General features: G+C 42.3%; 1 protein-coding gene across 1 annotated transcript in view; it reads left to right on the top strand.

Moving 5' to 3' along the window:
- LOC126473659 (uncharacterized) overlaps positions 1-14552 on the top strand; it is a 117802-nt gene extending 103250 nt beyond the window's left edge. The window contains exon 10 of the mRNA XM_050100890.1: positions 14355-14552. Coding sequence (XP_049956847.1) covers positions 14355-14494 — 140 coding nt within the window. The 3' untranslated portion in view covers positions 14495-14552. The remainder of the gene's footprint in view (positions 1-14354) is intronic.
- Positions 14553-14952: the final 400 nt, after the last annotated feature.

Below are 14952 nucleotides of genomic sequence, written 5' to 3'. Positions count from 1 at the left end.
TAAACACCACTGTCACTCAGATTACGTCTACTTCTAAATATTTCTGCTTTCTGTCAAAGCACCCACTCCCACTTATTCCTCGGCACCCACCTCTGGCGGGTCCAACAGTAAGCTGTTTAGGATGTAGGGCTGCAGCGGTCCGGATGTAGGTGTCTGGTGTCTTGATGGCCGATCAGCGGCTACGGGCGTGGTACTGCTAGGAGCGCCCTGTTTCTGGCATTAAATAGAACATACAGCGCCATTTAATTCGGTCGACTAATCATATTTCCATTTCATTGAATCGACTATACTTATTTACGCGATATCTTTCACGCTGGATGCGCTCGACTCAGCACAAAGAATCAAAGAGGTCCTGAAACTATTCCCGAGAATCTCCCACCACGCGATTTGTATTCCAGTCCATAAGCGTACCCACAAAGGTTACTGGATGACCGTGTCGAGGAGGAGATTGGTTTTTAAAGTCCCGTCGACAACGAGGTCATTAGAGGCGGAGCACAAGCTGGGATTAGGGAAGGATGGGGAAGGAAATCGGTCGTGTCCTTTCAAAGGAACCACCCCGGGCTTTTACCTGAAGTGATTTAGGAAAATCACGAGAAACCTAAGTCAGGATGGCCCGACGCGGGTTTGAACAGTCCTCCTCCCGAATAACTTGACGGGCAGTGTGTGAGGCCACGTTTCGACCAACAAAACAGCGGTATCTGATATATGCGAAGCCAGAAGATGATGGGTACGAAACTCATTGAATCGTTGCAACAAGACGACGCCACCTCTCGGCTGATAACACGAGAAGAATTCATCAGCGGTATCTGATGTTCTTCGAAGAAGGCTCGCGCATATCAATTCTGTATTTCTCAGTTATGTACTTTTCCCGGGAGTCTAGTTGGTTGCTTGATTAGGGGAAGGCAACTAAACGGCGAGGTCATCGGTCCAATGGGAGTAGGGAAGGATGGGGAAGGAAGTCGGCCGTGCTCTTTCAGAGCAAGCATTCCGGCATTTAGCTGATGCGATTTAAGGAAATAATTGAAAACCTAAATGAGGATGGCCGGATGCGGGTTTGAACCGTTGTCCTCCCGAATGCGAGTCCAGTGTGCTAACCACTGCGCCACCTCGCTCTGTGGGAGTGCTAGTACAGAATGGTGTGCAGCACTTCCTTGGAGTCTGGAATGTAGGAGAGAGCTACTAGCAGAGCCAAAGCAGTGATACCAACCGTCGTTGGTACCTGGATAGGTATTAAGTTAGCTGTTTTACTCATTTAACTGTTGACTTATTCACTGAGGTTTCTGTAAGACCAGAGTGCACCGTGTGAGCATCAGAAAAGCCGTGAATAGGCCCCGCCACTATAGCGACTCAAAGTAGCTCTTTAGAGAGCAGAAAGATGAAAACTAAAAGAACGACGAAAAACTGCAGGAAGGAAATGGTGAAGAAACCACAGCCTACGAAGACAAATTTAGGGGACACATGGTTGGTTGGGTTAAAGATTAAAGGGACCAAACTACAAAGGTCATCGGAGGGGACACATGGATGACACTGTAGGAGGAAAGCGGTAAAAAAGCGGTTGAAATTTCTGGTTACGACATATACGTAGACCATAATAAACGCTGTCGACATATGGGAAAGTAAGTGTTGGTTGTCAATATGGTAGGTACCAGAAAGCCGTTTACAACATTACATAGCGGGAATTCAAATGGTTCAAATGGCCCTGAGCACTATGGGACTTAACTTCTGAGGTCATCAGTCCCCTAGAACTTAGAACTACTTAAACCTAACTAATTCTAAGGACATCACACACATCCATGCCCGAGGCAGGATTCGAACCTGCGACCGTAGCTGTGGCGCGGTTCCAGATTGTAGCGCCTAGAACCGCTCTGCCACCCCGGCCGGCATAGCGGGAATTGTTGTGTGGTTCAATACAGCTATAGGTTTCACATTTCTGCTGCTGAGGACGGCTTGGAACCAGGATAAACTTGTCCTATTCTTCTTTTTCTTCTTCTTAGAGGTTATCTACCGCTGAAGCCGTTTCTCCGCCTCCAGTAGCCATATTCTTCTGTGCTGCCTTTCCTCAACGTTCGTATTCCTTGCTTCCATTGCCTGCTCCACATCATCTTGCCAGCTCCCATCCACACTTACAATTGGTTCTCCATGCCCTGTCTTCCTATTCACATGGCCAAACAACATCAGCTATTTTTGTTTGATATGACCTCTATCCATTTTTCTTCTCTGTCGGATTACGTCATATATTATCCTATCCATCCAACTACAACTTGACCCTCGTCTTTCGTCATCCACCTCAATTGCAAGCAGTTTAGTCTTACTTTTTGCTAACGTCCCAGGCTTCTGCTCCATATAAAACTACACTTTACACTATAGTCTTACACACTCTCTTCTCCGTTGTTCTTATCTTTTTGTTCCACAGAAAAGGATTCATTGTCTTTGTTACAGCTATTAATCCTACTAGTGATTTCATCGGTACTTGCACGTTGTTTATTAACTAACACGCCAAGGTACCTTGCCGTTTCCACACTTACAACTGGTTCTCCATCTACCTCCAAATTTTTTACTGTTCCACTTCCAGTGGTCAAGTGCTCACACTTCTTCATGTTCATTTTCAGGCCAACCTTATTGTATTCCTCTATAAACTTTCTTATCACATAGCTCAGACCATCTTCATTTTCTGCTAGGACAGTCTGCTTATCTGCAGGCTACAGACCGCATACCTTGCTATCCTTTCCTGTCACTCCCATAACCTGCCTTTTTCTATGCCAAGTCTGCATGAGTGCAGCTAGACACAGCTTAAACAGGATCGGTGACGATCACGCCCATGCCGCATACCCTTATTCGCCTAGAAGTCTCTCTATCTGCCTCTCTTTATTTTATTGTTTTCAAGTTTCTTCACCTATTCAGAACACGAGGTGAATAAAAAAGTGATAATTCAGCTGTCACGAATTTTGGCTGTGAAAGGCAACGTTTTGCTTTGGCAAACAGTTTTAATGCTTCGTGATAGCTCTCATTTCTCTGCAAAGGGGGAGGTACGGTATACATAATATATTGTAAGGATGACACAGTATATGTCGGATAACCCTGTATATCAAAGAACGTGCCCTACATCCTGAACACTTTCCATTATTCGGGTTTGAGTTACAGATTTGTCTTATGTGTTACCCTTTATTTCTCTTCTTCGTTATTATTTACAGAGTCTTCGTTCAGGAGCATGGTCGACTGGAAAATCGTAAACGAGAATATCAGGATGGTTCAAATTGCTCTGAGCACTATGGGACTTAACAGCTGAGGTCATCAGTCCCCTAGAACTCAGAACTACATAAACCTAACTAACGTAAGGACCTCACACACATCCATGCCCGAGGCAGGATTCGAACCTGCGACCGCAGCGGTCGCGTGGTTCAAGACTGTAGCGCCTAGAACCGCTCGGCCACTACGGCCGGCATATCAGGATGTATCCAACATTTACTTGACGAGTAATTTTGTTGGCCTTCCTATGGTAGGAACATTTTACTCTGGAATGCAGCAGTCGTGCAGGGGGAAGTGAATAACTAAGCTTGAACATCTTCACATGATTCTTTGAGCAAAAAAAGAAAGTCTGAGAAATGCTAGACCATGAGTTAGAATGCAACCTCATTGTTGATAGTTTGATATACGAAGCAAAGAAACATACCCATCTTCTGGAAACAATGCTCCCCGCTTTTATCTGATGAATTTTGGTTATTTTTGGAAAACTCGTGTTGATCTATGGGAATACGGTGTGAACATAGATACTTTCAGCATTCGAGTCTACCCTTGCATTCAAACGAATTTTCAGGATCCTAGGAATTTAACTACCAACTTTATAACTGTAAATGTTTCGATGTTGAAAGCAGATGTTATTTTCACAGAATTTTATATACTATTATTATGATGTAATCTCTGCAAAGGTAGCCGAAATCAGTAAAATTAGTTTGCGTACACACTTCAAGGTGACAGTGAAGACTGTACCGGAGTGTGAAACTGGTTGGGTGGGTGTCACGAGACTGAACTGCGAGGCCATCAGTCCCTCCGAGGGAGAAGTGAGACAGTTTGACAGTAAAATGAGTTAGAACGCAGCGTGTCATTCTCAATGGAGAGAAGTCTTCCGAAGTAACAGTGATTTCAGGTGTGCCGCAGGGGAGTGTCGTAGGACCGTTGCTATTCACAATATACATAAATGACCTTGTGGATGACATCGGAAGTTCACTGAGGCTTTTTGCGGATGATGCTGTACTATATCGAGAGGTTGTAACAATGGAAAATTGTACTGAAATGCGGGAGGATCTGCAAGGAATTGACGCATGGTGCAGGGAGTGGCAATTGAATCTCAATGTAGAAAAGTGTAATGTGCTGCGAATACATAGAGAGAAAGATCCATTACCATTTAGCTACAATATAGCAGGTCAGCAACTGGAAGCAGTTAATTCCATAAATTATCTGGGAGTACGCATTAGGAGTGATTTAAAATGGAATGATCATATAAAATTAATCGTCGGTAAAGCAGATGCCAGACTGAGATTCATTGGAAGAATCCTAAGGAAATGCAATCCGAAAACAAAGGAAGTAGGTTACAGTACGCTTGTTCGCCCACTGCTTGAATACTGCTCAGCAGTGTGGGATCCGTACCAGATAGGGTTGAGAGAAGAGATAGAGAAGATCCAACAGAGAGCAGCGCGCTTCGTTACAGGGTCATTTAGTAATCGCGATAGCACTACGCAGATGATGGATAAACCCCAGTGGAAGACTTTGCAGGAGAGACGCTCAGTAGCTCGGTACGGGCTTTTGTTGAAGTTTCGAGAACATACCTTCACCGAGGAGGCAATAGTATATTGCTCCCTCCTACGTATATCTCGCGAAGAGACCATGAGGATAAAATCAGAGAGATTAGAGCCCACACAGAGGCATACCGACAATCTTTCTTTCCACGAGTAATACGACACTGGAATAGAAGGGAGAACCGATAGAAGTACTCAAGGTACCCTCCGCCACACACCGTCAGGTGACTTGCGGAGTATGGATGTAGATGTAGAATAATAATGTTACGAAGCTGATAAAATGCGGCACCTGTGCAAGCGAGAAGTAATTAAAAAACGGCGGTTAATTAACTGTCGCGTAGAGCAACTGATTTCCAGAACATGATAACACAGCGTGTTCAATATGTTCACACCTTTTTTTATTCGAAGATGAATTTCTAAGAACACCTTGTGAAATCTTTGGGATGCAGCTTGTAGTCTATGACGAAAACAAAAAATTAAGTAATCGAGCTATAATTTTAGTATCAAAATTGACGAAAAAAATAAATGAGTTAAGAAAAATTCCTGAGTTGTTTGTTGCAGCTCGAAAAAACGATTATGGTCCAGAAGGAAGGTGAGATAGAAAGGAAGAGAATTTTAAATGAACATGTAAATAAGGCAAATACAGAGAAAAAAATGCTCGTATTTCAATCGCGCACAAATTGATTATTTAAATTGCGTTTCATCGTAAAACTGTGACCAGAAGCCAGAAAACGAGTTTAACAAGCAGACGTACTTACGCAATACCATAAAGTTTAGCGTGAAACACGAAAACGAGAAAGGAACCGAATAAAAAGTTAGGGCAAGTTTTGTACTGAGAAGAATCCTACACAACGGCGAATCACCCGGTCCGTGTAAAACACGGCCGAGTAAAATAATTACAAGCGGGCTCAAGTTTACGAGCAGTATTAGTGTATACAGACGCTCGCCCGGAATGAAAAACGATGGAATCAGACAGAATATTAATAAGAAATATGAAATAACTCTACGAGTTTAAAAGTTCGTTTTATGTAGACATTGCCGCAACCGGTTTGGAGTGAGAGCCCTCAACAGCGGCCGGGTTCTCGCTCTGCCTCGCACCACCCGTGTGTCTGCGGCTGCTTCGAGCTGTCACTGGCTTAACGCGTTGATAGGCTACTGTGCGTCCAGTCGCTCGAATCAGTCTGAAATATGTCGCCGGGACGATATTCCGTACGTGCAAAATTATAGCCAGAGAACTGTAATTTAGCTGTGGAATAACAAAACGAGCGCAATTTTATTAAGAGTGTGCCGGACAAAGACATGGAAACGATGTGAGAAATGCATTCTTGAATATAAACGTAGTTGCTAGCCCAGCCTGCAGGTTGCGTATTTATGTGACTACGAACGGCACCTTTGCAATGTCCTCAATATTTTGTAAGTATGAGTCGTGGTCAGAACAGAATGTTCTGTGTAGTTGTAAGCGCCTTATGTCGCAGCTATTGAATTCGAAGTTCGAAAAATTGCTGACGCTACTATTATGGGTGCTTCCGTAACAAAGAGAGCCGAAGAGTTTGGTGTTGCAAGAGACACCAACTATGTAAGCGCATATTGTGAAAGCGGAGAAAGACCGTCCGCTACATTAGAACCCGGACGAAAGTGAAAGACAGCCATTGAAGAGGATTGTGACGAAAAGTAAATGGACGTCAACTCCAAAAGTCATTGCAGAACTGAATGCCGCACTCGCGAACACCTTCAGCAGCAAAAGAACAAGAAGGAAGCTCCAGAAGCTGGAAATTGCAGAACTAGCTGGGATTCCAAAACCACTCGTCACTGATACTGCTGAACCCATAAAACCTGGATTATGGAGCAACGGAAGAAATTCATTTGTTCGAATTGTAGCGCGCCCGGGGAAAATGTGGTATTTATGTCCTGGGAGCAGTATATATAGGGTCTATACAAGGGCGATGTTCTTGAGTGCAATATTATGGAAATGGAAGGGGATGTAGATGAAATGATACTGCGTGAAGAGTTTGACAGAGCACTGAAAGACCTAAGTCGAAACAAGGCCCCGGGAGTAGACAACATTCCATTAGAACTACTGATAGCCTTGGGAGAGCCAGCCTTGACAAAACTCTACCTTCTGGTGAGCAAGATGTATGAGACAGGAGAAATACCCTCAGACTTCAAGAAGAATATAATAATTCCAATCCCAAAGAAAGCAGATATTGACAGATGTGAAAATTACCGAACTATCAGTTTAATAAGCCGCGGCTGCAAAACACTAACGCTAATTCTCTATAGACGAATGGAAAACCTGGTAGAAGCCAACCTCGGGGAGGATCAGTTTGGATTCCGTAGAAATGTTGGAACACGTGAGGCAATACTGACCCTACGACTTATCTTAGAAGAAATATTAAGGAAAGGCAAAGCTACGTTTCTAGCATTTGCAGACTTAGAGAAAGCTTTTGACAATGTTGATTGGAATACTCTCTTTCAAATTATGAAGGTAGCAGGGGTAAAGTACAGGGAGCGAAAGGCTATTTACAATTTGTACAGAAACCAGATGGCAGTTATAAGAGTCGAGGGACATGAAAGGGAAGCAGTGGTTGCGAAGGGAGTGAGGCAGGGTTGTAGCCAATCCCCGATGTTATTCAATCTGTATATTGAGCAAGCGGTGAAGGAAACAAAAGAAAATTTGGGAGTAGGTATTAAAATCCATGGAGAAGAAATAAAAACTTTGAGGTTTGCCGATGACATTGTAATTCTGTCAGAGACAGCAAAGGACCTGGAAGAGCAGCTGAATGGAATGGACAGTGTCTTCTGGAGATGTTTTTCGACCGACCCAAATTCCCAATTTCTGCACGCCTCTGACGTGATCCCTTTCACGTTCCTCTTCTGCTTGCCGCCTCACAATGTTACGGCAAAGGGAAGAACGATATTATACATCCACATTGAAAGAGTCGTATAGTCTCTCGACGCGTATCTGTACAACTGCTGAGGTCATAGGTCCTTAGGCTTACACACTAATTAATCTAACTTAAACTTACGCTAAGGACAACACACCACACACACACACACACACACACACACACACACACACACACACACACATACACACACATCCATGTCCGAGCGAGGATTAGAACTTCTGACGGGGGAAGCCGTGCGAACCGTGAGAAGCTGCCCCAGACCGTGCGGCTACTGTGTGCGGCTCAGTGGACCTGACCTGTGATAAAAATGCCATGTATCTTAAAGGTGATACACTCCAAGAAAAACTGTATCTGAAATTTCAGCCTCAGAACTGACCCATAGCAAATACTGCATTGTAGCTGCGAATATTCTCGAAATAATTCTTTGATTTCTCTTCAGTTAATCGATTATTTGAGGTCCTTGATACATTGAGTTGAAAAATAAATTTCGTGTTAACGGTGGCAAATTCTCTTTTCCCTCGACGAAGCTTTCAAGTCCTGATACATTGGGTACTCCTGTACCACCTCGTACAATTGCGACAGTTAGCCAACCATTACCATGCGAAAATGTATCATTCAGATCAATACTGAAGTTCAGTCTACATCCACAAAAGACAGCGGGTCCATCTAGTAGTGAATGTGCAGCGACAGATTTTATAGTATTCTTCTTCTTGTCAGCAGCAGATGTTGTCATTTCCATGTCTTCAATTGTTTTGTAGATTGTCTGTCTTGCACGACGTGAATGTCATTATATCGCGTAACCTCAGGTACGAATGATTTGCAGTACAAATCCTGCACAGTAAATTCATCAAACCGCAATTATAACTCTCAAAATAATTTGGAATTACGTTCAGCGCCCATTTAAATGTATCTTTCAAAACAAAAATAGTATTATCGTCATTAACGTTCACATTATCCCCTTTACATTGTCTACGCAAAAATTGTGTCTTTCTAGCTCTTCGTCTTTTTTGCCCAGATCCTTACTGTTCTTCTTCGAGGCACAGCCTAAAACGAATATAGTTTCTGAACAATAAGAAAAGTTGTGGCTATTCAAAATGAAGAAACTGAAAATCAGGAACACTTAAAATTTTGTGGTGACGACGCAAACGAACACAAAGTTAGTTCCATTTACTACGAGACAGAAGTTAAGTCCAAAAACGACGCTAATAAATAACGCTTGCTGCCCCCCAACTGTTCCGTTACTACGTTTCGGGTTTTCGGCTGCTGACAGCCTCACGATCTAGCATTTGTGGCATTGTAACTGTGGTGTCACCGCCAGACACCACACTTGCTATGTGGTAGCTTAAATCGGCCGCGGTCCATTTAGTACATGTCGGACCCGCGTGTCGCCACTGTGTGATCGCAGACCGAGCGCCACCACAAGGCAGGTCTCGAGATACGGAATAGCACTCGCCCCAGTTGTACGACGACTTTGCTACCGACTACATTGACAAAGCCTTTCTCTCATTTGCCGAGAGACCGTTAGAATAGCCTTCAGCTAAGTCCATGGCTACGACCTAGCAAGGCGCCATTAACCGTATCTGAAGATAGTCTTATTTGTATTATCAAGAGCGATGTACCACAAGGATAGAATAAAGTTAAGTATTCGAGGAGCTGCATACTTTTCTTATTAGAATTCACTACTTATCCTGTTCCAGAATTCACGCCCGTCTGCGTTAGATAGCGTGCATTTAGGCCGCCTCTATCTACAAGGTGTTGGCACATTTACCAACACATCAGTAACTGCCCAGAATGCGTGTGTTACTGCAAATATTTAAATGGGCGATGTTAATATTTCAATATGGACGTCCATAGAATGTGATTTCACGGAACGTTGTTACTTTCCTGTGTCGTTTCTACGATAGCACCTGATCGGTGCGCTTGGTAGAAGTTGGTAGCAATGTGAGAGACAGGGAAAAACTTTTCTCGTGTGTATATGTCTCTTTTCTTTCACCTCTCTTAATGGCTACGTGTACACATGATTTTTTTGTGCTCATCTATGGCAAAGTTCCTTTCGAATTATATAAGCTTCATTAGCCTCCTTAACTAATTATTTTTACAAACCTTAATTTTCAATGTTCATGTATTCAAATTATGTATTCAAATTATGCTCGTTCAATAGAACAACTGCATTACCGTTATGAATGTCCTCATTCCTATTACTTCGTTAACGAAGACTGTGTCTGTCTAGTTTTGCATCTTTCACTCTGAACTGTTAGCATCATCCTTCTAGGCAGAGCCTGAAACAAATATAATTTCCATATTATAAGGGAAGTCAGAAGTCATAGTTATTCAAAATAAAGAAATTAAAAATTAGGAACTTACTTCAAATTTTCAGATAACGGCGGCAAATGATCACAAAGTTACTCTTATAGAATAGTAAGTGAAATAACGGCGCCAATACACAACTTTATTTACAGGCGTCGTTAGTACGATATTTTGATTTTAACTGCTGACATCATCGTCGACATAGCAGTTGTCACACAGAGGCTGCCCCTATGCATTTGTTACTTTCGTGTGTCATCTCTACAATAGCAGCTGATCGACACGCTGGGCAACATTTCAATTTTCGATGTTCATGTGTTGGAGATTTTAAGGCTTGATAGAGAAGATATCATCAGAATTATGAAGTTGAAAGCATCTACTTCCTTTTACCTCTCTTAACGGATATGTACACATATGTTTTTTTCTTTGTGCACATCAACGACATAGTACCTTTCGAATTAGATAAGTTTCATTGGCCTGCTTGTATAATTAATATTAAAAATCAGTACTTCAATTTTCGTATTCACATATTAATATTATGATATGCATATTCTCTGTTCTTTTGGACACGTCCGATGCATATGATCATTGTCCCCTTGCAGGAATACATGAGACTACGGGCAAAGGAATACATGAGACTACGGGCAAAGGGGAATGTGAACAGGATCACCTCAGAGATGAGCAGCAGTTCGGAATTTGGGTCGGTCGGGAAGCATGTAGAGATGACCGGGGTAGTCAAAGCTATCATTCGCAAGAAGCGGAGCATCCAAGTACGGTTCAACCTTATATTTATAACCAAACGGAAAGCTGTGTAACATTGCCGCTTTGGCCGTTGAAATCATTCGACAGCTACACTCTAAAATCGGTGTCGGACCAGGACTCGAACTCAGATACTGTGCTTTTTGGGGACGTGTGCAGATGGCCGAGTCTGTCAAGTCGACTGTTGGCAAGAAGAAGAGAATCCGGGTTTGAGTCCTGGACAGGCAGCTTGTAATGTGACAACGTGCCGTCTAGCGAATGCCAGTAGTAGTCAAGGCGCAACGGTAGAGAAAGTGGACGCTTATGCCATCTGTCGGCCAGAATCGAAGGCAAAGCGGAAGCGCTTCCGCCTGGTGGCAGCTAAATTAAAGAACGCTATGCGGGAGACAGTGTCTGGCTTGTGCTGCACTCTGACATCGAAATAACAGAAGAATTAAACTAAATAATATTGTTACGTTTAGTAAAACTATAAATGTAATATTACTTTTATATAATTGAATATTGTAATGCTATGGTATGTTTAATTGTAAGTAGAGAACTTGGCGTAATGTAAAATAATGTTCAGGTGTGGGGGGAATCCCCGAGAATGAGAACAGTGTTCAGGTTGGCGCGTAATATTGGCGGTAGAAGTAAGTTGGCGTAGCTCTGAGGCAGAGCAGATGTTAAGTGGCGTAAAAGTGAGTGCCGGTGTGTGCTACAGTAACGTTGCTAACAGACCATTTAGAAGTGAGCTGAAAACAGGTATGGACTTCGTTTATCGTATGGCTACAAGTTAAATGGACACTAAAGCTTGTAAGACGCAGTATTTCGACGGAGATGACGGAGATGGGCTTGAGCGGCAAAATAGTACGGTTTCCCGCTCTGAGGTACATGGCACTGCATGGTGCAATGCTGTGTTAATTGCGACGAGTTGCTTGTGCCAACGGCGAGGTGTGAAGGGACCAGTAGCCGCATCCAACGGCGTATTGCGATCTCAATAACTGATGAGCTCCATTGGTGAGCTCGCTGCGGCAGCAACGAACTAGAACTTATCTTACAAGAGTATTATTATGAACAGTGGTTGTTATACCGACGCCATTACCAGTACATTTATATTTTGTGAATCAGTTTGTGTAATAGTCAAACCAAGTTCTCTACAGTGTGTAAAGTTTGTAGACAATAATAATTTTGTGGTTTAAATTGCATTCCCCAGGTGTAATCAATTATTTAAGGGGAGCCGGAGGTGGTCAAATCCAAAAAATTACGATTTTTTTTTTTGATACCGAAAATTAATTCCAACATTCCTCTTTAATGTAAACTTTGAAATATTGTTCTACTCGCCCTAGAAGTGGAGTTATTACCATTTTCCCCCACGCCTGCAGAGGAAATGGGCGGCCGCCGAATGCATCTAACACCCTCTCGTGACATCCTCGTGAACTGCTTGGGATTTTCTCGGCCTGTTACGCATACAGCGCCTTATGTTATGCATACAGCGAGTGTGCAAGGGTTGGCTACATTGTTTTCTGTGACAAATATTACCCGTATTTCCTTACAGCTTGCCCCTATTTCCCTCAGAATTTCGAACATCTTGCTCCATTTAATACTGTCGTACACTTTTGTTCTGGTTACAATGCCATGTTTTAGTAACCGTGTATATAAGAAGAGGAAGAACGTAGGGAAAAGAAAATTAACACTAATACCTAGTTGCGATACTACAATGAATAAGAGCGCGGAACATCGTCTCTTTGCTGTTTACCGTTTCGAATTAGTTCAGTGTTGCGCCTGTTGTTGGTAGTATTGTAGTTCTTGTATAAAGCAGGTAATATGCAGCATGTACAAGAATCAGGAGGGAACAATAAAACCAATTTTTCATGACTTAGCACAGCCAGAATTGTTACAGAAATGTCTACACGGAAAGATGCAGAATCCTAATGAGAGCATAAACAATTTGATTTGGAGAGTGATTCCTAAAAGGGTGTTTGTAAGTATAAAAACACCGCACTTTGGTATTTATGATGCAATAGCAACCTACAACCAAGGCAACAGTGTGAAGTGTGAAGTTCTGAAGGCATTAGGATTTACAGCTGGGGTGAACACTGTACCAGCACTAAGAAATATTGACAGAGAAAGGATAAGAGGAGCAGAAAGAAGAGAAAGGCATATGAAGTATGATGGAACAACAGGCCAGAAAAGAAGACAGAAGAGGAAGCTTTTGGAGGATGAAGAAGAAGACCCTGATAATCCATCCTATAGTGCAGGAATGTATTGAGAAACTTTGATAGCCATTTCCCGTAAATTAGAATTTTTCGAATATAAGGAAAATTTTCTCAAAATCCACTCAAGCTAGAGAAATGAAATTTTTATACAGCACTCCTAGTGGTCAAACTTACATTGTAACACAGCCATTTGGCAATATCTTCAGTAGTTTCATTTCAGTTTCATTATAAAGCAATTATTTGTAAAAAAATTTGGGTCATTAATAAAAAAAATAATTGGAAGGAAACTAGAAAAGATACTCCAAAATATCTCTGTCATAACTGCAATACTAAACCACTCTATATGTAAAAAAAAAATTCAAATTTTTCTATTTGGTAGTTTAGTCATAAATGTTCCTCCCCTTAAAGGAAATAGCTCATTATTACCCCATATCCAGTGATTTCTATGGGCAGCAACATCAGTGCAAAGTCATAGTGCGTGAGTATCGGGGTAGCTATATTAGAAGAGAAAATAGTCGGAATTAACGCCGAAATTGGCAGCAGACGCCGCTTCATGCAATGGATGGAAGATTCCAGGTACTGTGCCACCTTAATTACTATCCAGCTCGATGTGGTGGCTTTTCAGTACATTGCCATAGTCAAAAATTATTCGGTTCCATCCGAGCAACGTGATTATCAGTTGGTGTTTTCAGTAACTATATTGACAAGCAGATCTACATTGTTGTTTAATTAAGCGTTTAAGGAAATTGCTGCCACCACAGTACACATTGTGCCTTCAGCACAATGCAAGCTCAATAACTTTAAATTGAGTAATTACAATTTGTGTAGTTTACATTGACCTAAAACAAGTTCAAGTATTTATCATGTGTGTTTATGTATTGTGAAACGATTTCAGGCTGTGGTATTGTTTTAAATGAATAAGGTCCTCCTGCTAGGCAATATCAAACATACAGAATTAAGTGCTCCCTGTTGAATCACTTCAAAGAGATTATCAATGCTACTAATAATCAAATACAGACGTAAAAATAAGTTTTGTTCCAAAAGTTCCGTGTTGTAGTTGGATCACCACAGGGTGTCTATTCAAACCTATTACACGCGAGAGCCGCTTTCCGGAAGTCCGATGCCACACGGTCTAATAATAATACAGTAAATTCGGGTAGTGGCATCGCAAGCTGTTGAATTATTTTAACGCCCAAATGATCAATGTCATATACAAATTTCCCCTTAGTTATTGAATATGTCTTATGATGCTGCTCACCTATGAGCCTTTAACTAATTTATACTTATTAGACACTCGACTGACACTGCGTGCCAGTGCACACGCAGCATTAGCTAAGCCACTGTGGAACGCCTGTGAGCCGGCTGAAGTGACGAGGCGTGTGGCTGTTTTCCAGGCTTCTGGCTGATGCACTGCCACTTCGTGTACCACCAGCTGAGCGGCATGGAGCTGGTGCTGCAGGTGGGCGAGCTCGAGGACATGGCTCCGCCCCCGCGGGGATTCCCCACCTGCGGCGACTACCTGCCGCCCCTCTGAAGATGACGACGACAGCGACGGGCCGCCGCTGCGCCGCCATGGCTGACCCCACGCACATCGGCACTCTGAATTGTCAATAATTTGTAAATAGGGCTGTCGTGGCGGATGCGACCTTCAGGCAAAGTAAACAAAACGCATAAAATGTCTCAAAGCAAAGGCTTTACTTGTTATTTATTCTTATGAATATTAAATCTTTTCTTTGTATTAATATCCTGGCTTTTTATTGGATAAGATGATAGACCATGTCTACGAGGTGTGTGGAAAAAGTAATGGGACTGATATTTTTGCCCAACAAAGTTTTTTGGTTTTTCAAACAACAAAATTGTCTTGTAAATAAAACTGCCTTCTCTTGCTGCATCTGAACTTATTTTTCCCAGACGCGTTTCGCCTTTTTCTTACTTTGAGACATCTTCAGTGGGATCTAGAGCGATACAGTTTTATTATCTTTAGATTGCCTA

This window comes from Schistocerca serialis, chromosome 4 (assembly GCF_023864345.2).
Source record: "Schistocerca serialis cubense isolate TAMUIC-IGC-003099 chromosome 4, iqSchSeri2.2, whole genome shotgun sequence".
In the NCBI taxonomy this organism is placed as follows: domain Eukaryota; kingdom Metazoa; phylum Arthropoda; class Insecta; order Orthoptera; family Acrididae; genus Schistocerca; species Schistocerca serialis.
The sequence above is the reverse complement of the archived record's forward strand: the minus strand, read 5'-3'. Positions and strand labels throughout refer to the sequence as shown.